This window comes from Natator depressus, chromosome 2 (genome assembly GCF_965152275.1).
Source record: "Natator depressus isolate rNatDep1 chromosome 2, rNatDep2.hap1, whole genome shotgun sequence".
NCBI classification, from domain to species: domain Eukaryota; kingdom Metazoa; phylum Chordata; order Testudines; family Cheloniidae; genus Natator; species Natator depressus.
The window spans coordinates 244,102,803-244,129,471 of NC_134235.1; the positions used below are offsets into that span (position 1 = coordinate 244,102,803).

Consider the following 26,669-nt stretch of genomic DNA (forward strand, 5'->3'; position numbering starts at 1 on the left):
CCTTACATGTGTGAGCCGTCTGATGAGGGTACAGTGTAAAATAAAGCAATTATATTCAAGACTCAGAAAAGGAGGCTTCCAGGGGTGTACTTGTAGCTGTGTATATCCAGCTTTGGGGTCAGTGGTCCCATCTCCGTCTGGGGCTCACTCAACCTTGATTTAAGTCTAAATGAGTGCAGCAATACTGGCTGAAAAAAATTCTCCACACGAGACAATGAGCTGGCCACCTGCCTACATGTTTCTTTCTTTTTAAAAAAGCTACCGCTTCAAGACCTCCATTCCTCCCAGTATGTTATGAAAACTGGGGTTAGACTCATGGCCTCAACATAGTTGAAAGTGTGTGGGGAAGGTCAGTAGAGCGATTTGATTAATGCTCTTTCCTTATCCCTTTAATTTTATTCTAGTGTAAAACAAGGCAGAAGGAATTCTTCTGAAATTCCATGGAGTGAAAGTGAAGTGAAAGTCTGCTTTCCTTTCCTCTGAAATAACATAAGAAAAGCTTGCAATTACAGCACAAGGAGACCCTGACTGTGCAGAATAAAACTGTGATAATTACATCTGTCATATTTGTGGTTAGTCCTCATTAAATTTCAGGGAAATCATCCAGTAGTAAATAATGTGCAATCTCTGCTTTTAAATCAGAGGTCATGAAAGTAAATGGAAATTCTGTTTTTCCTCATAGGGTGTCTGAGGCAGGGGGAACCCCATCAGCTACATTAAAAACTCAGCTTGCTTATTATTGAAGACACCAGACTGAGCAATGTCATTAACATGACAGTTTGTTCAAAAACAGCATACAAATTTTATCATGGAGAATAGACACTGAAATTCATAATGGCATTCACAACCAGATTTACTTCTTTCATTCCATAATGGTTTTTAAAAGAAGGATTTTTAAATTGTTTTAAATTTTAATTCAAGTATAAAGATAGGGACCGATTACCACCCCACCTTTTTTTTATTTTAATGTAGAGATGAAAGTGATGACTAAATAGTACTGTATTTGCTGGTTCGTCTTACTATTAAGGAAAGAAATTTCAATGCTAACACAAGAATATTTACAGTCCCTGTAAGTTATGAAAGGATACGTGGAAGTGAACTGTATTAATGTTGCAAAAAACATCAGATCTGAGAACTGCATTTTAAATTGCTTTGATTTATATGTATATTTGAAGGCACTGGTCAGTGCTTAACCTGCTTTCCTAGCATTATAATGATAAAAACAGTGAAAACGATAGATGTACCAGTCTTGCATACAAGGTGGATATTCTGTTTCCAATCTCACACTAGTACAAATTAGGAGTAACTCTATTAGTCAGTGGATTTAAATCCATATAAAAATGGTATAAATGAGCTCACATCAGACCCAGCATATCCATCTATCTGTCTGTGTATAGTAATGATCCTAGGGGTCTATGTATATGTCAGTGTAACAAATTTATAAATTACATAAGATTTCATAATGGTTAATGATGCAGGTATATACTTTAATTTGCTCTTTTATGGACAGTAGTTAACAGGTACCTACAAACAACTTAAATCCAAATACAATACAGGTGACTGATTACAACTGGAATATACTGATTTTGCTGTATTTCATGAGCAATATCAGTGAAATCACGCAACAGCCTAATTTGTATCTAAAACACCCAATGAAACAAAGAGTTTTACTGTGAGTAGAAATTAATGAGATTTGTGCAAAGTCTTAGCATGGACAAGTTGGATAGTGTTGTATTCAGAAAAACAAAAAGCAGAATTAAAGCAGTAGTTTTAACTTTGTACCAATGTAAAGATGGAAATATAATTATGTAGTATCATAACCTGAAATTATTGCAGTTAAAGTTGGGCACTACTAATCATGACATTATGTTCATTGTGCTGTTCTCTGGTTTAAGATATTGTGTATCAACTTGCATTTTAAAATACCCTAGAAAGCCACAAGACACGTTCTTAACCCATCTTAGGTTTATGAGTTATTTGATTTGATCGTCTACGAAACTCCTTTTCTGACAATAAGTCTGAATAGGATAGACAGTTCCTTTGAGGTTCTTTTTGTGTAGTTTTTCATCCTTGTGAACTTTTAGCAGGGTTAGTAATCAAAATTAATGCAGTTAATTGTGCTTTGGTTTGTAGTGGTCCTTGATCCTTTTCTTTTCCCTTCCCCAAATGAAATCATGGAAAAATAGACTGGTACATTATCACACAACCTTTTCTGCCATTCCTGTGCTGCAGTGGCAAATGAAAATTCCATTATAGTAGAACATTTGTAATAATTGCACCACTTTCTTTCTAAAAATGGCTGAGCCATTTACTGCTGATGTAAAGCATGTGAACTTTGAGCTTGGGGGGGGGGGCGCAGAGAGAAATCTTGTTCTCATTGAACAATTGCATATGTAACGTGTTTTCTTAAGATTGTTCCAGGACAAAACTTTAGAAAACCAGACCTGTTGATTTTTGTTTTAATAAACTGATAGTTTGGGATCTGATATTTTCTGCTCTGGATGACTTGTTTTTTATCTAATTTTGGGGAAGAAAGAGGGTAATGGCTCCTGGAGGGAGGATAGTGACTAGGTGAGGATATAAAATGCTGTGCTTTGCTCAGTGATCAGTTGGCTTAAAAACCGTTACTGATTGTATTTATTTATTCCAGTTCTTATTAACTACAATAAAAGAGGGCCCATCCGGTGCCCTTGACAGTCTTTTAAAAGTACATTAATAAACAAATAGACCCATCAGTTATCCAGGTCACATCTTATAAAATTTGATCAAAGTGGTGACTTTTCAAAGTCTTCCTAAAATATGTAGTCTTTGAAGCTGTAAATATAAAAAAGTTAACAAAAACAGGCATTATGTTCAATTAGTTTAGTCTTTGCTCTATTTTTGTTCATTTAAAGATCATTTAATAGCATGATGGGGCTTTCTGCCATCTTCTATTTGCTCTGAGCATACAAAGTGTTCCTGCTTATAATTATTTTCTGTACAACAGAATGTGCTCAGAATGTTAACGCTTGTAATTGTCTTCTGAGTTATTGTTAAATTGATGATACATTTCACCACTTTGTGCTCATTATGATGTTTGCCACGTTCCAAACAGCACCTTTGTGACAGTAGCTGATTAATGCTGAAATGCCAAGAGCGGCCTATTCCTGATTTATCAGATAGCTGAGTGTTTAGAAGTATTTCTTCCATGACAGTGCTACTTACATCATCACTGACTTCTTGTGCCTTTGTTTTCTGGTGTATACACACGTGCACACACACAAGTGATCAGTTTAAAAAAATCCAAATTATGATCTTTAATACTATTGACTTATTTTCTTTGGCTGAGGTTTTTAGAGAGAAGCCTAAATTCAGGCTTCTAAATCTGTAATTAGATATCTAAATAAGTGGCCTGCTTTCAAAAGTGCTAAGCACACTGCAGTTTCCACTGAGGTCGGTGGGACCTTGTGGGCAGATTGCTTTTGAAAACCAAACTATTTAGGCCCAGTTCAGCAAAGCAATTAAGTCTTTGTTTAAGTCCCGTTGAAGTCAATGGGACTTAATCACACGTTTTGCTAAATTGGGCCCTTATTTAGACGCCTGATTTTAAACTTTATTTTTGAAAAATGTGGCCCTTCTTCCCTGATTCCCAAATTTTGCTGATAATCATATTTCTGTTTGTGAAAAAAGCTATTTTTTCTTGGTCTCAGAATACCTGCAATACTAAATGTCCTGCCTCCAGAATCGCTTTTGGCGAAAGGCAAAGAGTTGCTCTGCAGAATTGTTTGCTGAAAAGGCAAATACCTCAATGAATCAGTCACTCAAACAAGAGTATAATACAAACAAGGAATTAGAAACACTTCTATTTTTGTCAAGGTTTCTTCTAACAGTGTGTTGTATTTTAAAAGTAGGCTTTTATTAAAATGGACTCAGCAACATAATTTTACTTGCATTGTGTTGTCATGGCTGAATTTTAATATTAGGTGCAGGTTTAATTATGCATCAGAACATTAGAAGCATAAAAGGTTTTTTCTACTTTTTTGCAACATTCATCACATTGTTGTTCTATTAGAATAACTTACATCTGTTCTTTTGTGTTCCTTTCCTCTTTTCTGTTGCACATAATTATGAGGTGCCTTCTTTTATGCTGACATCCACCATTGCTGAAAATTTTGATAGGCTATGAATAAATCCAGTAGATGCCTGTTAATGGAAATATGACTTGCATTCATTCCTATTAAGATCTTAACTTCACTTACAGTACAAAAAACTGTGTTGGGGTGAAGTAAAGTCTTTGAGTCAAATTCTGTTCTCAGTAACTTGGCATTGGCTACAAATTATTCTCACTGACTTCAATGGGAGTTGCAGGAGAGCAGAATTTGGCCCTTTTTCTTTACGTTCAAAGTTTTGTGTTGGTCTCTTAAGGGTTAGAATGAGTATTTAAAAAAAAATCCCTCAGCCGATCTTCTCTTTTATCAGGAGAATGGGGCCCAAGATTTAAGACCAAGAAAACCACCCATCAGTTTGAAAACATTCATTATAACACACTAATCCTATTTACTCTTGATGACTTTGTTTCTTAGCTTTTTTTCCCCCTGTTCAGTCAGTCTTTGAATTAAATGTTATAATTAAGGTCTTTAAGCAGAAATTCCTCTGTTGAGGCTAGAAGCATGCATTTAGACAAATCAACTAGCCAGAAAAAGCCAGAAACTGAATTTGTTCTCCATTTTTGCTTGTTATATGTGCCCTTGAGTGGCACAGTGGAAATGGAGCAGTTATTTAGATGTGCCCAGCATTCCTAACACTGGGTGAAGAAAAATGTTTCAAAATGACTTCTGGGTTGCTATGAAACCAAGAGCATGGATCTCAAGTACATGCTTTTGTTTGCAACTTCTCTTAAATGATCTTACACTACATATTTGGGACACAGAGTGCTCATCATCAGTCATGCTGATATTGATTTGGTAACCTCACTCTTTTGTGGAAAGGAAGCTCCTCTGATCTAATGAATAGAAATAAAATGTTTTGCTCATCATCAAAGGACATGGGGGCACAGCAGTCCTCTAAGTGGTCCTTGGTTGTAGACAGAAGCACTTTCTTTCCTGAACCCATCTAGAGGGTTTCTTTGCTTTTCATAAATCCAGTCTGTTTTCTCTTTTCTCACTCCAGATGGACCACGATCCCAGGAACCCTGCATATATTGCTACTCAGGGCCCTCTTCCTGCTACTGTTGCTGACTTCTGGCAGGTAAATCTTTTTCAGTTAACTGTCTTTTTGAAAGTTCATGTATGAAGCTGGATTTATGTCATGAATTGAAAACCTTCCTGCACTTTTAGAGGTATAAAACCAATGATCTTTTAGACAGCATTTGTAATTCAGTTGGTAGGTGATCCTGAGCTTGTACGTGTCTTTTAAAGATATCACATGTAATTAACCAAGTCATGTAAATATATGAATTATGTTTAAAAAGTTCTTGTGTAGACATTACCTGTAGAATCGTAGGCCAAAATATTCAAACATGAGTGCCCAATTTAAGCTCTTAACTCCACATTTAGACACCTACTTAAAACGGGTTTGATTTTCTGATATTCTGACGTCCCTTAGAACCTGGTCTAGCATAAGGCCCTTATCCTGCAAAGACTTACATGCACTCTTAACTTTAGATACTGTGAATGAGTAAAACCACTGAAATCTACTCCTTATCTACGCCACTTAAGCACATGCTTAAGTGGTTTCCTGGACAAGGAAGATTTCTTGAATTGGGACCACAATGCATAAAGCTAAGTGTGTGTAAGTGTTTGCAGGATCAGGGCCTAAGTTTGTAGTTACCCAAGTGCAAAACTGGGCCTACTTTGCATGCACTCCATTGCACCCATGCAAAACCCTGACTTGGGCAAACACTTGGCTAGGGAAGTTGCCAGTGCACATCAGGCATGTGTGTAAGTGACAAAGAGAGAATTAAACATTTATTTGTTAGTACAAGTCTATGCTGGCAAACTTACTAAGCATCAAGCTGTTGGTAATTAAACAGCAATACAATTCATTGGGGCTTATTATAAGGAGCAGAAAATGTTTTTATTCACTACTGTACTGTTTTGCATTGCAAATTTAGAGAATTTTTTAGCTGAAGTTTGAGGGACTATGGATAAAATTTTCAAAAGCAGCCTAGGAACCTATATCCAACTGAAAGTCATCAAATCTCTGTCTCACCTCATCTGTCCATGCATATACAGACATACACATTGAGCTCTTCTTTATTACAAAATATTTTATATTCAATTTATCTCTGTTACAAAGTATTTTCAGTTTTCCTTTCACATTTATATTTCTATGGTTGTTGACAAATGAAGCACCAGGTCAAAATTTTTCTAAATCTCTGATTTTGGGGTACACTGGAGAGTTGGTTGAGAGAGATGGGGCTGACTATCAGGCAGAGTTTATGTAATGAAAAATAACCCAACAGTCTAGAGTACCAGCAACCTTAGAGTTGTTGAGTGGGGGCTTTCTGTCACCTGCCAGTGACGGGACTGACCCTTAATTGCCAATTGTTTTGGATGGTGAGATCCTTAGACTCGGTGATCTGAGCCAGTTCTGCTTATACTCCTTAGTTAGAAGGGCCACCCAGGGAGATGTGACTTCTATGATCTTCCCGGAGTCTATGCCAGGGAGGTACTCTTCCCTGTGTCAGTATGTTTGGTGGATACACAAGAATGCTCAGTATGTCCCTTATTTTTTAACCTTGAGTCAGATAGCCATGTGTGGCAATTCTGTGGGGTGTGATATGGCCAGGGTAGCAGCATGAAGGCAAAGGCTTCATTATGTAGTCACTTCCAAGAGGGAAGCACCTCCTTGTTGTAATAAGAAGCTGTCTCTGTCGCTGCCTAGGCTAGAAGGCTCCAAGGGGTAATTTTGGCTAGAGAGCTAACTTTTCATGATTCTTTCAGGCAAATATATTAAGGGCCTGATTTTAAAAAGCGATGTTTGTGTGCGTATTTCAAGTACTCGTACATTGCAAGTAGCTCATTAGACAGCTAACTGGCCATTTGCATGTACTAAATAGCCAGTTTTGCTCATGCACTCCTGGAAATAACATATGCAATGGTGCATACCTATGCCCCTTCTTATATTTAAATGAGGCACTTAAAGAACAAACTTTATATATGAAATGTCAGCATTGCTACTAGTAGAAAAGCTGGAGGTGATCACACCTGGATATGCTAGTGGCTAAATTTACCTCCTCTCCCTAAAACATTTTTTATACCCCTTTCTGACCCAAGCTATTAGTCAATTTTCAGGGCCTTGCAGGTTGTTTTGGTTGTGAGGAAAAATTGATGATGGAGTTAGGCATCTCTTTATGCAACCTATTTATTTACAAAGAATGTGCAGAGTCCTGGTGTCCTGAACTCAGTAGGAATCAAATATCAAGAGATAGTACTAAGCTTCTTTCAGCCAGCACTTTACCCAAAACTTCTTAGTTTTTTCCTCAGAGTCATGCTACCAGAGCTTCTCTGACTGGGAATGCTTTGCTTCTTCTGGTGTCCTTCTGGGTGTCTTAGAATCTCTCAAACCTGTGGAAAAACTTTGGATTCAAAGTTTCTCCATTGATTTCTGTGTAACTTACCTGGGACTCCACATCTAGCGAAGTATTGATAAACTAGGACCTCTGCTGTTGGTGCAGTCTCTTCGTTCCCCCCTTGGTTACTGGGTAAGCTTCAGGCCATTTTGTGAAATAATGATTGTCAGACTCTGTCTGAGGCAGAAGTCCAAGCTCATCAGCAGCAATATGCTCCATTGGTGCCCCCCCATGAGATACTGATGCCTAGGGCTCTCCATGCTTTAGCATCACACTTCCTGTACCAGTTTTCTATATCCCACCTGCATGTCTTCCAACAGAAATTTTGTCTTAGCATAGCTAAAGTTTTTGCAACCCCAGACTGTCCAGTATGTTTAAAATCATGACATAACCTCAGAACTTCTTTTTTCAACGTATTTGGTACAACCAGCCCATCCCTGTACCTATCACCTGCTGGCTTTCTCCTTTTCCTATACAATATTTTCATCTTTAAACTCCAGGCTCTCCTACTGCAACCAGAAAGCCTTTACTGGAGTATTCTGAGGTGATGCTACTTTCCATGGTGGCCGCATTTGCCATATAATTTTCCTCTCTCTCTCACTGTGCTGATTACCATGCTTGCGCCCAGGCCTCTCTGGTACTGTGATATTGTAACACTGCAGTTTTTTCTGCCACCAGATCTAGATAACGGAGTCCTTTCTCTGAAGGTAGGTTCTTCAACACATCAGAGTTGGACCACTTAGGCTGGCTGCGAGAAATTCCCAGCCATTCATTTGAGCTATGATGTTGAACTGAGCCAAATAAGCTTTTCAGGAATTCTTTCCTCAACAATAGTGGAGTTTTCCATCATTTGAGTTGGGACAGCTTGGCCTACTATGGCTTACAAATGGGGTTAAAAAAATTGTTGTAAATGTCGAGTCTTACCAAGTTCTCTGACTGGCCCAATTCCACATCTAGGCAGCTGACTTCCACTGTGCTTTATGACCCTTTCATTTCCTCCTTAAGATGATTTTTCAACTGCTTAAGTCCTGGCTGCCTCTCATCTTTGTTAGCAAGTTCCAAGTCGACCAAGCTTTCCTGGTCTCCTCCATGGAAAGTTTTCTGATTAATGACATTCAGGTTGTTTCAGAGTAACAGCCGTGTTAGTCTGTATTCGCAAAAAGAAAAGGAGTACTCGTGGCACCTTAGAGACTAACCAATTTATTTGAGCATAAGCTTCCGATGAAGTGAGCTGTAGCTCACGAAAGCTTATGCTCAAATAAATTGGTTAGTCTCTAAGGTGCCACAAGTACTCCTTTTCTTCATTCAGGTTGTTGGTCACATCATTGATCCATCTTGGCATTCCAGACTGGGAGCATTATATCTCCATCTGTAAATCATTCCCCAAACCTTTCTGGGAAACTTTCAGGTGCTGCTTTAATCCCATTTGTGAAACCAGCTTTTGTTTTAGGTCTTGTTTTAATCCTTTGGGCCACTTTTGATTTCTGCGAGCACCCCCATTATTCCATTTTGGTTCAACAGGAATACCAGCTCACAATTTCCCTCCTTGGAAACCGGATCCCACTTTTTACAGCAATATTATTCCTTTTTAATCCAAGCAGGTAGCCGATTTGGGGGGCCTTGCAGGTTGTTTTTGGTTAGGAGGAGATACTGATGATGGAGTCTGGTATTTCTTTGATGAAATCCAGTTTATTTACACAGAATGTTCAATGTCCTGGTTCCCAGAACACAACAGGAATTAAACAATATGAGAGAGATTTTATTCACAATTCCAAGCCTCCTTTAGCTAGCACTTTACCCAAAAGTTCTCTCTCATCTTTCTTCCTAAATTTCACCCTACACAGGCTTCTCTAACTGTGACTGGGGTTTCTTTGCTCCTTCTGTGTATTCCTGCTTCTTTTCTTTCCCTCACATGGCTCCACCAATCAATTCTCTAGCCCCCGAGTTTGCTATATTAGTCTCTAGGGAAACCCCTTGGTGCCTGTGGTTCAGCTTCTACTCTAGCCTCGCCATTTGCCTGGGTCTTTTGGAAGTGGCTCCTATTGTTTCATCTATCTGGTTCCATAAAGGAGGTAGATTATTTCTTACATTTATCCTGAATGAATGTCAGTGGTTACACCCACCCGCTTCATTGAGGTTTCATCCCTTCCTCACCACTATAAAAACAGTAAAATTCAACTGCTCCTGGAACATGATTTGAAAACAAGGATAGAGAACATTTCCAGTATGTAACAAGTTATCCCATCAGGAGTTTCATGTTGTGAATAATTTTGGAGGCATAACATTTTATTATTATGTATATATACTGCATATATAATTCCATGACATATTGAAGTATTTTACTTACCTCAATTTCACTTCAACTTGTGAACATTGAAATATTTTAAGAAGATCTTTGATCATATTATTCCAGTAAGATGCTGTTGTTAGATAGTCAGACGTATAGAATCAATTATCCTTTTGCTGAGAAAAAAAATCGTAGTTGTGCGTGTTTTGTAAATTGTAAATCTGCTAGGATCTGCTAGGATCCCTCATCTCACCGTTGGTATGTATTAGGTTTGCTTTTTTACTTTTTTCCTTTCTTACTTTTTAAGATATTAAAAAGCCTCTTCTTTATGATCCCCTCCACCCTCTTATTAGAACTTGGAGAACCTCACATTTTGCCTTGCTTTAACCTTTCCATTCATTTGGCCTGCGTGTCTGACATCTTTTTGGATTAGGAGTAGGAGAGGAGAATCTCTGTGGAGCATAACACCACCTCTTCTCTCTTTGTTATTTGAGGTGCCAAGGGCCGAACATGCAGAGTCTCAGTTGTCCTGGGAAAGAAGACCACAAATTATATGTATATGTATTTAACATGTAGATTGTGGAATCTGTCTATCCTTCCATCCCTCTCTACCTCCATTATGTGCCCCCCCCCAACTATAGTATCAGAGCACCTCGCAATTTTTAGTGTAGGGTTAGGGAAATACTTTTATCCCTATTTTACAGATGGGCAACTGAGGTACAGAAAGTCAAGTGACTTGCCTAAAGTCACTATCTGTGTCAGAGCAGGAAACTGAACCTGGATCTCCTGAGTCCCAAACTGCCACCCTAACCACTGTTCCATGCTTCCTTTGAAGCCTTGAGGCCAGCCAGGTCAGGACCTTATTGTACTAGGTGCTGTACAAACAAAGAGAACGAGAAACACTGCCCCAAGTAATTTACAATCTAAAAGACAAGACATAACAGGTGGATGAAACAAACAAGCAGGTTAGGGTGGGGGGGCAGGAGCCTGGCAGAGCTGAACAGTACCATGGGGGTCACAGCAATGGCTACATTGTTATCTTTTAGGTGTCTTTCCCTGTGTCAGGATTCAGCTGCATCTTATCAAAGTCAATAAAATAAATAAATATCGGTCTGTTCCAAAACTACACAAATAACTTAAGAATCCGACTCTTGGTTTGTAGAACCGCAGAGTGTGTGGTCTCCATTTATAGGCAATTGTACCTCGGTTTGGCAACCCTGGTTTTTCACTGCCTGACTCTGGTTTTGAAATTAATAAAAATGAGAAAGAAACAAATATATTGCCATCTGATGGCTGCCTCTGTAAAAACGAGTTGGTGGTCGGGTCTGCAAGTGCAGTTCCCAGTCGACATGGGGCTACATCACCAAAGCTACCATAGCCAGTGACACACATGCAGGCAGTCTCAGGCCAAGGACTGAATGTGTGTCCCAGGCATATTGGCAGGATTGTGTGGGGGCGCATGCTGTCCCCACCTCAGCTGTGGTGAAATATGATTTCCATCCCTGGTGCTCTCGGTGTGGCATGTTTTGTGAGCTCTAAAATTGATTTTAAAACAAACTGGTATCTCTACAGATTCTTCTCTTGTGGACTGTGGAGAAACATGCAGAACACATTGCTTTCAAGTCGTCTTGATTCATGAGTTTATTTTCCTTGCATGGAACTGAACTTGCCGCATCCCTAATTGGTTCTTATCTTCAAAAAAGGAGAGCAGCCAAAAAGAGGCACAGTGATCTGATGTGTAAAATATGCACATTTAATTTGATAAATGAAAGAAGGCAAGGGAGAGATGGGTACATAACTGTATCCCCTCAAGGTTTAATAACATGTCAAGCTATGTGAAATAAATACATCATTAGTAATTGCACAGCCATTCAATAAAGCAGCGCATGGTTACCATGCTTGTCCTTGAATTATGGCTTAAATTGGATGGGGGAGTAGTAGTTGTACCCTCCCAATCTCTGCCCGCTAACCAAGTGCCATGCACTCCATACCAAAATGAAATGCCAGTCATACCATATTGTGCAGATCTTCATAATATGATTGTCCCTCGTGTGTGTATGTGTGTGTGTGTGTCAATTGGCAATGTTAACATTGGGTAACAGTCTTGACATTTAAATTGTCATAATTAGGCTGATTTAACACCACATTGAAATTACTGGGAACAGTTCTTGCCTCTCTTAAGGGTGTGTCTACACTTAAACTGCTACAGTGACACAGCTACTGTGCTACATCTGCACTGCTGTAGCGCAGCAGTGTAGACACTACCTACACTGACAGGAGAACCCCTCCCACTGGTATAGGTAACCCACCCGCTGAAGAAGTGGTAGCTACGTTGACAGAAGAATTCTGTTGATCTGGTGCTGTCTACAGTGGGGGTTAGGTCAGCTTACCTGTGTCTCTCAGTGTGGATTTTTCACACCCCTGAGACATGTAGCTATGTTGATGTAAGTTTCCCAGTCCTTTGAGTTATTGTTTCAAGCTACCTGCAAAGACTGTTTATATCTCAACACATATTTTGAAGGCTGTCTTTGCAACCCTACAGACTTTTTCCAACAGCTTTCTGTCTTTAAAGTTCCTATTTGCTGAGCCATATGACTCAGCCGTGACTTGGCCCAGTTTGACCCTTGTCTTATGTGAAATATTAAAGATCATCAGACATTTTCCATCAAAACATTTTGGACAGAAAATTGGTTTTTTGACTTCATTTACATTTTCATGGAAAATATCCATTTGTATGGATATTTTTTGTTTTAATTGAAAAATTGCAAATCCAAAATCAAAACATGCCTTGATTTAAATTTTTGGTTTTTCAATTAAAACACAAGAAGTTTAAATATAAACATTTTCATTTAATCAAAACTTTTTTTGTGGTGGAGAAAAAATCATTTTGTGATTAACGCTATCCATTTGAAATGAAGAAGTTAAAAATAAGCCATCGTTAAATGAATTCAGCTTCACAAAATCTAACCAGTAAAATATATCTGATTCTGCAATGGTTTGGATTTTACATTTTTAATTTTAAGGAATTTTCTTCTTTCTCAGTGCTGAGTTTTTCTTTGTCTTTAACATTGTCAGGTTTTATTAAAACCCTGAAAAATAAATTTACCTTTTTTTTTTCTGTGCTGCTACTTTATTCCCATTCTTAAAATACCCAAACGGTGGCTGCTGCAATGTATTTTAAAATATTACCTATTACTTGGATGATCAGCTTGTTCTTGTTTTTAATTAACAGAAGTTGGTCATTTAACTATGACCATATGTGTTGTCTACACTGAAATCCATTCATTCTTAAAATTTGTCCATCAGTCCCTACTAAAGAAGTGCAGTATTTCTAGTTGAAGCACACATGTGATCACTTCCCTGGTCATTAAAATAAGATATAGTGCCACCTTCCACACACAAGGTTTTGGATGGACTAATTATTTTGAATATGCACTTAAAACAATTACCATTCCCTTGTAAGAATACCTGAAACATGAGAATTTTTAAGTGATTAACCAAAGTTGTTTTATTAAAAGCTAATGACCAAGGAGATTTTAAAATTTTCTAATTTTTTTTAAAGTTGTCACTCTTGATGATAGTGTTACAATGCAATGATTCTTCCATTTACAGCTTTATTTTTATCTTTATTTGGAAACCAATTCTGCAACCCTTATGCAAGTAATCCACACAGAGTGAAATTCATCCTTATGCAGAGGGCACTCACCAGTTCTGTTCACCACTTATATGAGACTGACATGACACATAGCCCCTTGTGGGCTTTCTGCATATGGTGAATTTCACCCACAAGTAGCCCCAATAATATCAAATTAATACACTTTTCATCTAAGGGTTGCAGGACTAGCCCTTAATTTGTAATGAATGAAAAAGATGGTTTTACTCACCTGTGAGAACTGTCTTGAGGTTGAAGCATACAGCAGAACCACGTTAAAGATTGTTAAATTGAGCTGTATTAATCCATGTGCATGTAGTTTGTAAAATTTCTAGTTAGTGCATAGAAGATGATACTCTGTCCTCATTTCTCAGCATAGCTTTCATAGCAGAGTCAGTAGGGAGATCTCATATAATGAAGATTTCACTACGTTTACGCAATGCATTCCATTCAAAGTTTCTTGGTCTACTGGAAGTATTATACAGTAATAAACAATTAAAATGAAACTGCACTAGCTAAATGAGCAAAGAATATCTTATTTTGCATTATTATTCATTATTTTATTTGTATTACGGTAACACTTAGAGGCTAGGGCCCTAGTGTTATATGTACAAACATATAACAAAGAGACAGTCCCTGCATCAAAGAGCTTACAATCTCTTTGCTCTTTTATTGCATACATAATTTGAAAAATTCAGGAATTTATCATTGGTCTTCCAGTCATTAGTTAGCATCAGCAGCTCTCCTACTAGGCTACTGCCTTCTGAGTGTCATTGAATGTATTTTCTATAAGCAGGGGTACCGCATTGCCAACTTGAAAGGCGTACAAGGGCCTGTGATTGTCTTTACCCCATACAGGTTGCAAAAGGGTTAAAATGGTCCTGAGAGGCCAATTTAACCAGCCTTGGTGCACCTGGAAGGTAAGCCAGGACTAATTAGAAATAAAATGCAGTGGGGGGAGGGCAGGGTTTGCCGCCATAGAAAGCTGGATGAGCCCAGTTGTGGGGAGGAGACCCAGAGAAGAGAATTAGGAAGTGCCCTTTCACTGGGAAGCAGCCTGAAAAGAAGGCTGTGAGGGAGAAAGTGGAAAAAAGGACCAGACAGGCTTCTCTGGGGAAAGCTGGAAGCCTTGCTGAGATGGGGCTCTGATGACCTGGAGCCTACCTGGAACCCTGAGTAATGGGAGGAGCGTGCCAGCCCCTGGATCAGGGGATTAATTGAACCAGGGAGGAGGAAGAAGATAAGCAACAGCCAGGCTGAAGGTTTACTTAGGTCACCTCTGCAGCCAGTGATGAGCTGCCAAAATCTTAACAACGGGTTCCCTCCTCACCCCACGCAGGGGTCATTGCCCACCCCAGCCCCCTGGGACTCCTGCCCCATCCACCCCCCCTCCCCTGTCCCCTGACTGCCCCCAGAACCAGGCAGGAGGGTCTCGTGGGCCACCATAGTGGGTGCCCACCCCACCCCTAAGAGCCAGAGGCACCTGCCGGGGGGCGAGGTGGGGAGTCCCGGAGGTGCTTACCTGGTGTGAACCGGCTCCAGCTCACCACTATCTGCAGCTGGAGTAGGCCAAAAGGAGTTGACGGATGTGATTGCAGAGCCATTGGCCATTATGTCTGAAAACTCATGGCGATTGGGGGAGGTCCCGGATGACTGGAAAAAGGCTAATGTAGTGCCCATCTTTAAAAAAGGGAAGGAGGAGGATCCAGGGAACTACAGGCCAGTCAGCCTCACCTCAGTTCCTGGAAAAATCATGGAGCAGGTCCTCAAGGAATCAATTCTGAAGCACTTAGAGGAGAGGAAAGTAATCGGGAACAGTCAGCATAGATTCACCAAGGGCAAGTCATACCTGACTAATCTAACTGCCTTCTATGACGAGATAACTGGCTCTGTGGATGAGGGGAAAGCAGTGGACATGTTGTTCCTTGACTTTAGCAAAGCTTTTGACACGATCTCCCGCAGTATTCTTGCCAGCAAGTTAAAGAAGTATGGGCTGGATGAATGGACAATAAAGTGGATAGAAAGCTGGCTAGATTGTTGGGCTCAACAGTTAGTGATCAATGGCTCCATGTCTAGTTGGCAGCCGGTATCAAGTGGAGTGCCCCAGGGGTCGGTCCTGGGGCAGGTTTTGTTCAATAACTTCATAAATGATCTGGAGGATGGTGTGGATTGCACTCTCAGCAAGTTTGCAGATGACACTAAACTGGGAGGATAGGTAGATACGCTGGAGGATAGGGATAGGATACAGAGGGACCTAGACAAATTAGAGGATTGGGCCAAAAGAAATCTGATGAGGTTCAACAAGGACAAGTGCAGAGTCCTGCACTTAGGACAGAAGAATCCCATGCACCGCTACAGACTAGGGACCGAATGGCTAGGCAGCAGTTCTATAGAAAAGGACCTAGGGGTTACAGTGGATGAGAAGCTGGATGTGAGTCAACAGTGTGCCATTGTTGCCAAGAAGGCCAATGGCATTTTGGGATGTATAAGTAGGGGCATTGCCAGCAGATCGAGGGACATGATCGTTCCCCTCTATTCGACGTTGGTGAGGCCTCATCTGGAGTACTGTGTCCAGTTTGGGGCCCCACAATACAAGAAGGATGTGGAAAAATTGGAAAACGTCCAGCGGAGGGCAACAAAAATGATTAGGGGACTGGAACACATGACTTATGAGGAGAGGCTGAGGGAACTGGGATTCTTTAGTCTGCGGAAGAGAAGAATGAGGGGGGATTTGATAGCTGCTTTCAACTATCTGAAAGGGAGGTTCCAAAGAGGATGGATCTAGACTGTTCTCAGTGATAGCAGATGACAGAACGAGGAGTAATGGTCTCAAGTTGCAGTGGGGGAGGTTTAGGTTGGATATTAGGAAAAACTTTTTCAGTAGGAGGGTGGTGAAACACTGGAATGCGTTACCTAGGGAGGTGGTGGAATCCCCTTCCTTAGAAGTTTTTAAGGTCAGGCTTGACAAAGCCCTTGCTGGGATGATTTAGTTGGGGATTGGTCCTGCTTCAATGACACATCTAGCCACAAGGGGGGTCATATTGTGATGACAACTTTGTCACATGTCGGGGCTTGTCTGGGATCCACTGAGAACCCCTCTGAAAAAGGAGAAATAATGGAAAAGCTGCAGAATGGAGGACGTAGTCTGCATGCTGGCAGCACAGCAAGATCAAACCCAGGCCACCTCCTGCAGGTGCTGCAAGGACAGCAAAAGCAGCAGGCAACCCAGCAGCTGCAGCAGGAACATTTCCTGCAATGCCTGGGAAAAACTGACCTCAGGAAATTGAGTGCCTCCTGGGGAAGGAGATGTCAGCATGCCAGTTTCGGGGTTGGTGAAGCTGGGGTCAGACAATAACCTGGAGACATTTTATTTATATTTGAATGGGTGGCTAGAGCAGCAGATGGGCAGAATCATCCTGGGTGTCCCAGGTAGCACCTATTTCTGTCAGGGGAGGCCCAAGCGGAATATAGGGCCCTGTCCGATGAGCTGACAAAATCACATTCCCTAGTCAGAGAAGTCACTTTAGATCAGTTGGAGCTGACACCTGAAGCCTATCAACACCACTGTAGAATGGAACCATTCCCTCAGGGAACACAGCCCAGGGTGATGACTCAGTGGCTCTGAGACCTGGCATTGTGCAGGCTATACACAGAGACATACTCTGTAGGGGAAATTATGGATCAAATTGTCATAAAACAATTTCTGCAGGTTCTGCTAGGTGGGGCCCAAAGCTGAGTCTGGCCATTTTGGCCAGTTTCTGCCAGCACTCTAATAGAAAGAAAAGAGGCTTATTTGGAGACAGATAGTACCAAGCAAGCTGGGTGCTGGGCCAGAGTAAAAATATCACCCCAAGAAAGCAGGAAGATGTAAGACCCCAGTCTCCAGAGGCTGAGGAATCCCCACCGGGAAGAAGAATCCTGGGCAGCCCTAAATTTTGGCGCTCAGATCAGCCATTGACCCCGAGCCCAGTTGTTCCCTCCAGTGGAAGCATCGTGGAAGGTAGCCAGGGAAGCCTCATTTTGTGTTTTAGCTGTGAGCAACTGGGACATGTGATAAGACACTGTCCCTGGATGGAGTGTGACTGCCTGGATTTGTGGTTTGAGAGGCTCCTTAAGTCAGGGTTGTACATCACCCTCTGTGGGATCCATCAAACTGAGGAAACAGGTACTGAGGGGCCTGGGGGAATCAGGCTGCAGGCAAACTCTTACCAGGGGAAATGGACTTCCGTCTGGTATTATAGACCGACACCTCCCATTCCACATATCTTGGGTACACAGAGGGACTCGTCAGCTGTGGTGGAGTTAGAGGTACAAGGTCAGCGTGGCTGAGTGAGAGTCAGAGCGGTGAGGAGTTTTCCATGGCCTGTGATCCAGGGCAGAGACTGGCAAGGTTTCCTGGCCTTGATGTGGTAGGGGATGGTACCTGAGCCAGTAAGGGAGAAACCTACTCAGGTACTGCAGTTACAGTCAAGAATGCTTAGCCCTTATTGACACAAAAAAGAGGATTGGAAGGACTTGTTAGATCACTTGGAAACTCTGAGACATCTTCACAGCCTGGAGGAACAACTGGAGGAAGCTAAGCAGAACTTGGCAGAAGTATATACTTCCTGGCAGAAAATTATAATGCAGGAAGCAAAGTTAGAACAGAACCTGATCTAGACAAAGGTGGAATTGGAGAATGAAAAGCAACACTAGCATTTGGGCAGGAACTGGCTACGCTTCAGGAGGCAAGGAATTCTGGGAAACAAGGGCCCGAAGTATAGTGCTCTGGGAGTTGTAGTTTCTGAAGGCCCCACCCCCAGATTATGAATGAGGTCATCCATTGGCCGCAGCGTAAAATTCTGTGGTCTGGGTTTGGTCCATCCCTCTTCTACTTTTATCCATGAAGAAATACAAGTAAATGTCTGATGGCCCAACAAAGTGTTGTTTAAAAAAATGGAGAATATATGTTAATAAGTCCCAGTCAATGAGTCTTGGTGAATATCTCTTATGTATGGTAAGCACCGGTAATACAGTCACAACTGCCTGTGGTGGTGATGATGACGCTACTAGATTGCATTGCCTGTTTGATTTAGTGTATTTGACTTCTGTGTTTTCACACAATGACCTTAAAGAAATATTATACCCCAGAGTAACTTTGAAATTGTTTGTTTAAATTAACTTTCATTTGGATTTATGCTTAATGAAATCTTCAGAGATTCAGACGGCTCCTCTGTAATGAAATGCTGTATCTTTGAACCAATGAACGGTGTAGCCAAACTGTAAGGATTCCTCTCTAAATGAGTGGGCTTCTATAATGTTACACTTGGGTGGCACAAGCAGAGTGCTAGATGATTAGTTTATGGTCTAGATCATTGTATTTTTATTACACTCATAAAAACTGTGTTTCTCCTCATTTTCGTAATGGCTTCAATGAGCTTCTATACCTTCTAAAGGCACATTAAATTGTTATGTGATGAAAGTACTGATTTAGTGAGGATAGTTTTAAAGTCTGTATACCTTTAAAGTAAGAATTCTTATCTTAGTCTGATTTCAAACTAAAGAAGTCTGAAGATGTGTGGGCCTGGGTGAAAATGGCATTATCTTCCCTAATATACCTAAGGTGTCCAGTTATAGGATAAAACCAATAAAAATCCACCAAAGAAAGAGAATAATTTTAATAAATTCTATACCAATGTAACCCAAGTTTACCATTTTTGAAATGTTGAGAATTGGTGGCAGAAGGGGCTGGTGGATTCTAAAGATCTTGTTAGGAACCTTGGTTCATTCAGAGAAGACCAGTCTCTTTTCTTTTTGGCGGGTGGGGGGGGGGGGGGATGGAGAAGAGGAATAAATGTATTTACTCCAAGAAAAAATTGGTCATAATTTGCCTCTCTGAGCCCCGCCTCCCAAAATCACAAAAAAAGCCCCAAACTTTAGAAACCCAAAATATATTTCACTAAGTTTTGGTATAAAAAGATGCTTTACGGATGTTAACTATTGTACTGTATAAGGAAACAAATTTATGTTAAAGGAAAATATTTTTGTACATATGCAAGATACATTTAAAAGAGGAGACTTAATACTATTAAATGGAAAACCTTTTTATTGGACTGTATAATATGCATTTAAAAAATTTAATTAAATGTATCATTTTTGTGCAGTTTAGATAAAGGCCCTTTGTATTTACAAAATTTACATCTCAATACAGTTGCTTATGAATATTTCTGTGAAATAAACTTAACCCTTCACAAAAAGAGCAGTTTTCTTTTCACTCAGTAATTTAATATGCTAATAAAAAGACAATGAAAGTTGTATGCAAATATAACATCAATGTACACCATAATAATAATGGTTTTTCATGATTATGCTGCTCAGTATTAATTCATAGCAGTGTTTTTGTTCACTCATGAGCTGTGTTTGGAACACAGATATGCCAGACGATCTTTGCTTGTTTTCTTGTTTGTGTGAAAACATCCACAAACCCTTTAGTTGAAGAGCCTTGGATTCCTATTTTCCACTCTGTGGCTATTTTAAATTATTAAACAGTCATGCTGTTAGCTGGTTCGTTGTTCTCTTGTACTCCTGCTGTCTTGTTTGGGGAGTGGATAGCCTGGAGGGTGGGTTGCACTGTTTTCATTTTATATCCTACATAAAATTTAAATTAAAAATGTACATGTCAGTAAATATATTTTAACACAATGTTTGTGAAAGGAACATTTATCCACCTGAATAGTTCTCAAGGAGAGTTTTTTGTTGCCCCTAAGCTTTGTTGGATGCAACTTTTATGACTACTTCATTAAGGTACTTGTTCAGCAGCTTTTTGTGCATAACAAACAGCAAAAAGAAACAAATCTGAGCATACAAACAGACTGCAGCTTGCGTTACTTGGGCAAGTCAGTATATTGTTAATTACATGTGTCCATGCTGTTTTAGTATAAAACATCAGACACTAAACAGTTGTGGTTTTTTTAAGCATTTCCTTTATGGATCTGAAAGTGTGAAAGAAAAACAGCTGAAAACAGTCCTCGGGATGGGAAGCTTTGTGGGGTTTTCTTTTTTTTTTTTTGTTTGTTTGTTTGTTTGTTTTTTTAAGGGCATGGATTGAATTCATTGGAAATTCTTTAATATTTCAGGGAAGCATGCAAAATATGGTGCCAGTTTATTCAGGGATTTGAAAGCAGCTGCAGAGTAAAAGTCTCTAATGAAAATGAAATAAATTTTCCTGTGAATGGAATAAATTTTGATTGTGTGTCTGAGTGCAGTAATTATACATGTCACGCAATAATTAGGCAGTCACAGTGTGGCCACGGTGTCTGTCTTTGTCTGCAGATGGTCTGGGAGAACGGCTGTGTGGTTATTGTCATGCTGACACCCCTTACTGAAAATGGAGTCAAGCAGTGCTACCACTATTGGCCAGATGAAGGGTCAAACCTCTACCACATCTATGAGGTACTTAAACAAAATATCTGGTTGTAAACTTGACAGTAGGTGTGTGGATTAATTTCATACAGAGCAAAATATTGTTTAATCAGATCTGACCTGTAAATTGAGTTGAGGTTTCCCATATTATGCTAGTGTAGTGGTACTTATGAGTTGTTTTTATGTTCACAGAAAAAACTATGCATATCTTGATAACAATGTAGTTTTACATAGAAGAAAATCTAGTAAACGATGGGTCAAATATATTGGTAAGATAAAGGATAGAGAATCTCCCACTCATTGACTGTGATTAATATATAAAAGTTTGTAATAACTGAATATTTATATTTTTAAGGAAAATAGTATGTTTATAAATAACGAATTGTGCTTTAGGAGAGCTATATATGGGTTTATAGAGAGAGCCTGTGTGTGCGTGTAATTATATACATATACATTCTTCTGTGATTAAAGCTATTTACTTTTTAGCTTCAGCCTCAGTTATGTGGAAAAAAAATTACATTCTTTCTGTTTGATATATCTGTCCCAGTATATCAATCATATCACATTGTTGCTATATACAATGACTTTTGGGTGTCCATTATTTTCCCTGGTCTTCTGGTTTAGTGAATGAAGGCGACAATACTATAATGGGCACAGTGTGAAGAATAAGTGATAAATGATTCTGAGGAATAATAGTTAGTTGAACTCCAGTTATGCATTTTTTTTTCTAAAATATTATCAGTTGTAAAAATGATCCCGCTCTTCATATTATGTGTAGGCTTCTGCAGAACAGAATAAATTGGCTGAAAGTTCTCAAGTGAGAGAGACTCATTTATTTATTTTTTTAAGAAAACTACTCAAATCATCCTGGATAATTTTCTGGAAGGCAATCATTGTGGGTGTCTCCAAGTGAAGAATGAAAGGGTAAATCTAAGGCATATTATCAAGCAGCATCTTTACCATATATATGGCCCATCGTAATCAGTCTAAAATCTCAACTTGGAGATTTTTTGACTTGTAAGAAAACTATCTAGAAATGTTAAGCATAATTTAATGAAACAAAACATTACTCCCTAACCCTCTCGCAAGAACAGCTACAATAGCTACTAATAACAAACTATTTCCATGGTGTTGCCAGTTAATAAATAAGTCTTATGCTTGTTCTTGTTGTTCAGAAGGATTCCATGTTCTTTGAAAGACCAACTTTCAACTTGAATTCTTGATTGCTGGTTTTTTCCTTTCTACATAATGTAGGTAAATCTGGTTTCTGAGCACATCTGGTGTGAGGATTTCCTAGTGAGGAGCTTCTACTTGAAAAACCTACAGACCAATGAGACCCGAACCGTGACACAATTCCATTTTCTTAGCTGGCACGATCAGAAAGTTCCTGCTTCCACAAGGTCACTTCTGGATTTTCGCAGGTACAACACAAAGCATAACAGTCTATTTAATACAAATTTGGGGAACTATTTGTATAGGAAACACTTTCTGTTATCCTCTATATCCGTACTGGAGAGAGATCCCTCAATTAATAACTCTATACCAAGTTTGTGAAGTCAGACCAATACGTTTATATACAAATATAAGCTCCCATTCTGCAATATGTATGCATAAACAGTGGTTTTTTGGTAACGAGGGAGAGGGAGGCTGAGGTAATTTTCCATATTCTCCCACAAACTAACTGTTCCCTGGCTCTGAAGACGGACTCACTTATCCAGCGAATAAACGCATTTGTTTCCTCTATATATTTTTCCTGTGGCTTTGCATTTCTCTGTTTCACAACTATTTACCTGGGTTTACATCTTCAAGACCTTTTGTGTGGCTACCCTCTGATCCTCACTGCAGGAATCTCACAAATAAATCACTGTGCAGTGTGTACATGCTAAACTACCATTGAGTTATAGGCCAGTGAAGACAAGCCAGTGGGAGTTGCATACCTTTAAGGACCACGGGGTCAGTCAGGCCCTTAGAATTTAGTTGGTTGAAAGAGGGTAGAAGTCTGGAGAGGGAGAGGCAAATTCTGACAAAATATGATCTCTCATGAATTTTAAAGGAAGTTGATATTGCCTTAAAATACAGGTGTCATACTAATATACAAAGACAAAATTTTAAAATTTTTCATCTTTCTAATTAAGTAGTGGATTCTTTGAATATTTACTGTTAATCTAAATTTCAAAATTAAAGCCAGGAATGACAAAGATTGGAGTGAAATAATCTCATTCTGCTTGAAAACCATGCTTAATGTGTCCAGCGTAGATGTTAATTTGTACCAGATACTCCACAGTGATAAATTTGTGGCCAATGAAAAGAGTGTTTGAAAAGTTTGAGCAATCAGTTCAAAATCCTGCAAGTTGCCAAATATTAGGGTGTAGTTTTCTCTTTACTGTAATATTAATCTACAGACTGCTAAGGTAATTTAAAGGTCTCAATTAAATGCTCAAAAGCAAGGAATTTTAAGGCCAATTTCTGCCCTCCAATAAATGAAGCCAGTGGAAGCTATGCATGTGCATCCGAGGGAAGAAACTAGCCCTAAATCCAACTGAAGTTGCTGGAAGTTTGCATAGTTGTCTGCTGGCAAAATGTTACCCTTGGAATTAAGGACAAAACTCCATCCTTGAGCCATCACTCTGCTCCTATACGTTATATACAGTGGGTTACCTTATGTATCGTGGGTCTGATACTCAGATACAGCTCCTGCTAAAATCAATGTGCATTTTGGCAGGGTAATGCTGTATATATGCTACAGTGTCTTCATGCAAAACTATAGGAGGAGGGAATAACAGGGAGCACTAGCATAAGAATGGAGTTGGAGCCGTAATTGAATTTTCCAAGGATTTTGCTCTGGCTTCTAGTCCAAACTCTTAATATTACTGTAATGTGGTTTTTATAGTTTGATTTCCTTCTTTTTAATGGAACTGTGGTATAGAATAGTGCCTATAGTGAACTATCCTGTAGTGAAAGTCCTGAATTGGTTCCATGCTTTGCAATATGCAAACTGCAATTCTGAATTTCCACTTTAATAAACAATATAATAAAATCAATTATGTCATGGTGTAAAAGTCCACAGCACTGTTCAAACACAGGGCCTGTTTCTTCCCCTTTGCAGTCAGTGGAAAGTTTGCTACTGATTGCTGTGAAAACATTAATGGATCCATATGGCCTGGTTGTCTAAAGTGCTGAGCAACTTCGTTTCTCATTTAGTTCAGTAGGGATAGCAGTCACTCAGCTCACTGCAGGATCAGGCCTATAGTGAGACACGATCCCTGTCTCAAAAAGTGTGCAGTCTTCTAATGAAGTTGTGTGGGAAATGAAAAACAACATTATGAAAGAGTCCCACTGTATTTTAAAAGAAAAGAAATTAAAACTGGAAGAGGAAGGTAGTTCATTTGGCATGCTTCCGACTTGAGGTAGATGTCAGAATGAACCTGTTAAGATTTAACTGAGTTTTCAGTGTTCATTTAATATGTATTCACAGCCTACCATAACCATTCCTTGAGTGTAGACTTTGTATTATAGATCCATAATACTGAATGCATAGTAAAATTTCTCTGAAAAGTAATCTTTGCATGCACAATAGTTGCTTTTTATGACTCTCTCAGTTTCTTGGCCATCTTACGTTGTTTTTTTTAATGACAAACGTAATGCACTATTGCTGAGATAATTTATTTTAGAATTGGTTTTTAGAATAAATGCTTTACACTCAAAAACTGCTATTTTAAAGTTTCACCTGTGGTGAATGATCACAACTGAGTTATAAAGCCCTCAGAATGGGTGTCTGACAGAATATCGACATCCCCTTATTTAAAGTGGTGCTAGTAAGTGCTACTCTCATCCCTTTAATATCCATGTTTTTATGTGCATTGAATGTGTTTGTGTATATATATATATGGATATGTGTGTATATTTATATATTCACATACATATATGAATTTCAGCATATACATAACCAACCCTCTATTTTTATAATTCATCACCAAGAAAAATTGGATTCCCAAAATTACCTTGCCCAGAGTCTATGGAAATATGGATTCTATAACTATTATTGAAGTAAATTTGTAAGTCTCTTTGGAAACTGAAAGCTTACATTTCTCTTCCTATTGTGTATCAGACAGTGTTTTAGATGATGTTGCATTTAGCAGATGAATCAAACCTAGAGGAAAAGCTATCGTATTTTAATATAGTTCTTTTAGGTATAAATTGCTGAAACAAGATTATTTTATATATTAAGAAGTCCTTACAAAATGCAGTGCTTAAAAGGTGAGGCTGAGACAGAAACCATTGGTCAGTTTTAATGCTTCTGGAGTCCTAATTTCATTCTGAAGAATAGACCAATCATTATAACTCTGGACTAGCTTGTTAGTCATGCACTGATATGTGTAATTAAATATTTCTTGAGCCCAGAGGGAGCACATTTACACTTTAAAGAGAGACTGCTACGCTAAAAGATAATTAGCATCACATGTGAGGGCTTTGCTTAAAATATATATATTATGCTATCACTTCTTGCTGTGTGCAATGGCATTTACTAACACTGCTCACTTTAAAAATGGACAAATTCTTATTTTGCCAGCTAATTAGCGGTTGCCAGTGTCATTTTTGTGATGTTGCAGCTAGTAATATGAGCCCAGTTGCATAGTCACAAAAGTGATCATTGGAAACTGTGACTCTGCTGCAGGGACAATGTGGGAAACCCCTTTTCTGAGCCTCTAACGACCTCTGACCTTTGCTTGCTGATGGTTTGCATGATGATTTCTTTTTCACTCAATGAGCCAAGGGTTGGTTTGTATTACTAATCATTCTTTTCTAAGTTAATTCTTCCTGTATATTTTATATATATATATATATATATATATTTTCTTTAGCATTCAAGATCTTTGCTTACTGATGAATTTTTGACTCACTCTGCTTAGAAATGGGATACTGGTGCATTTCTTAAATATTTTCATAAAACTAAGCTAGAAATCAGCTGGACTGAACCCCTTTGTTTTCATGTGTTTTCTGAAATGTGTGATGATAAAAATGTTTGAAACTTGATCAATAAAATGATAAATATAAGGTGTATTTTTCCCAACATATATGTCTCTGTCTGTTTGATTTACAAATAGGTTTAGTACAATTTTTTGTTGAGAGTATACTTTCCTCTGTAATTAATTACAACAATGCTTAGTATCCTGGTAAAGTTTCTATGCAATAAAGAAAGGAACCACACAAGTGCAAAAGAAATCACAAACACAGCCGTCTACTTGTTAGCTTTAAATGGAGAAAGTTACTCTGTCAAGGTGGGTGTAGGTGTGGAGGAGGGTAGAGAGCGACCAGCTGCACATTGGACATATGATTGTATTGAGTTACGTTATAGATGTTTGAAATCTCATTTACCCTGTAACACAGAAATAATTAAATATCCAGTTTAATTTTGTGTTCATGGAGTTGCTTCCCAAATATGAAATTTCTCTGTTGGTTGTAAGGCTCCTGTATAAGTGATTGAGAAATAATTAAAAGATGTATCTTTACAGAAAAATCTAACTCTTCACTTAAAAATCTTTTAAAACTTGGGGGTAGTGGTTATTCAGGTTTTGCATGGTAATAAATTAGCTTGTTGTCAGTACCTGTAAAAATACCTTAGTGAAAGTAGATACAGAGCATACTTAATTTCCACTGTCAGGTTCTCTTTAGTGGTTTTACACGTATTTCAGAGAATGTGACTTATTCTAGCACATTATCAGAACTCATGTACTTATTAACTCTTATTATAGGAAGAATATGGATAAAACCCCTAT

General features: G+C 39.0%; 1 protein-coding gene across 3 annotated transcripts in view; it reads left to right on the forward strand.

The window, feature by feature from the left end:
- PTPRN2 (protein tyrosine phosphatase receptor type N2) overlaps positions 1–26,669 on the forward strand; it is a 1,019,026-nt gene that overhangs the window by 966,110 nt on the left and 26,247 nt on the right. For all 3 annotated transcript variants that reach the window (XM_074946270.1, XM_074946267.1, XM_074946269.1), the window contains 3 exons: positions 5,149–5,226; positions 20,803–20,922; positions 22,147–22,313. In XM_074946270.1, coding sequence (XP_074802371.1) covers positions 5,149–5,226; positions 20,803–20,922; positions 22,147–22,313 — 365 coding nt within the window. The remainder of the gene's footprint in view (positions 1–5,148; positions 5,227–20,802; positions 20,923–22,146; positions 22,314–26,669) is intronic.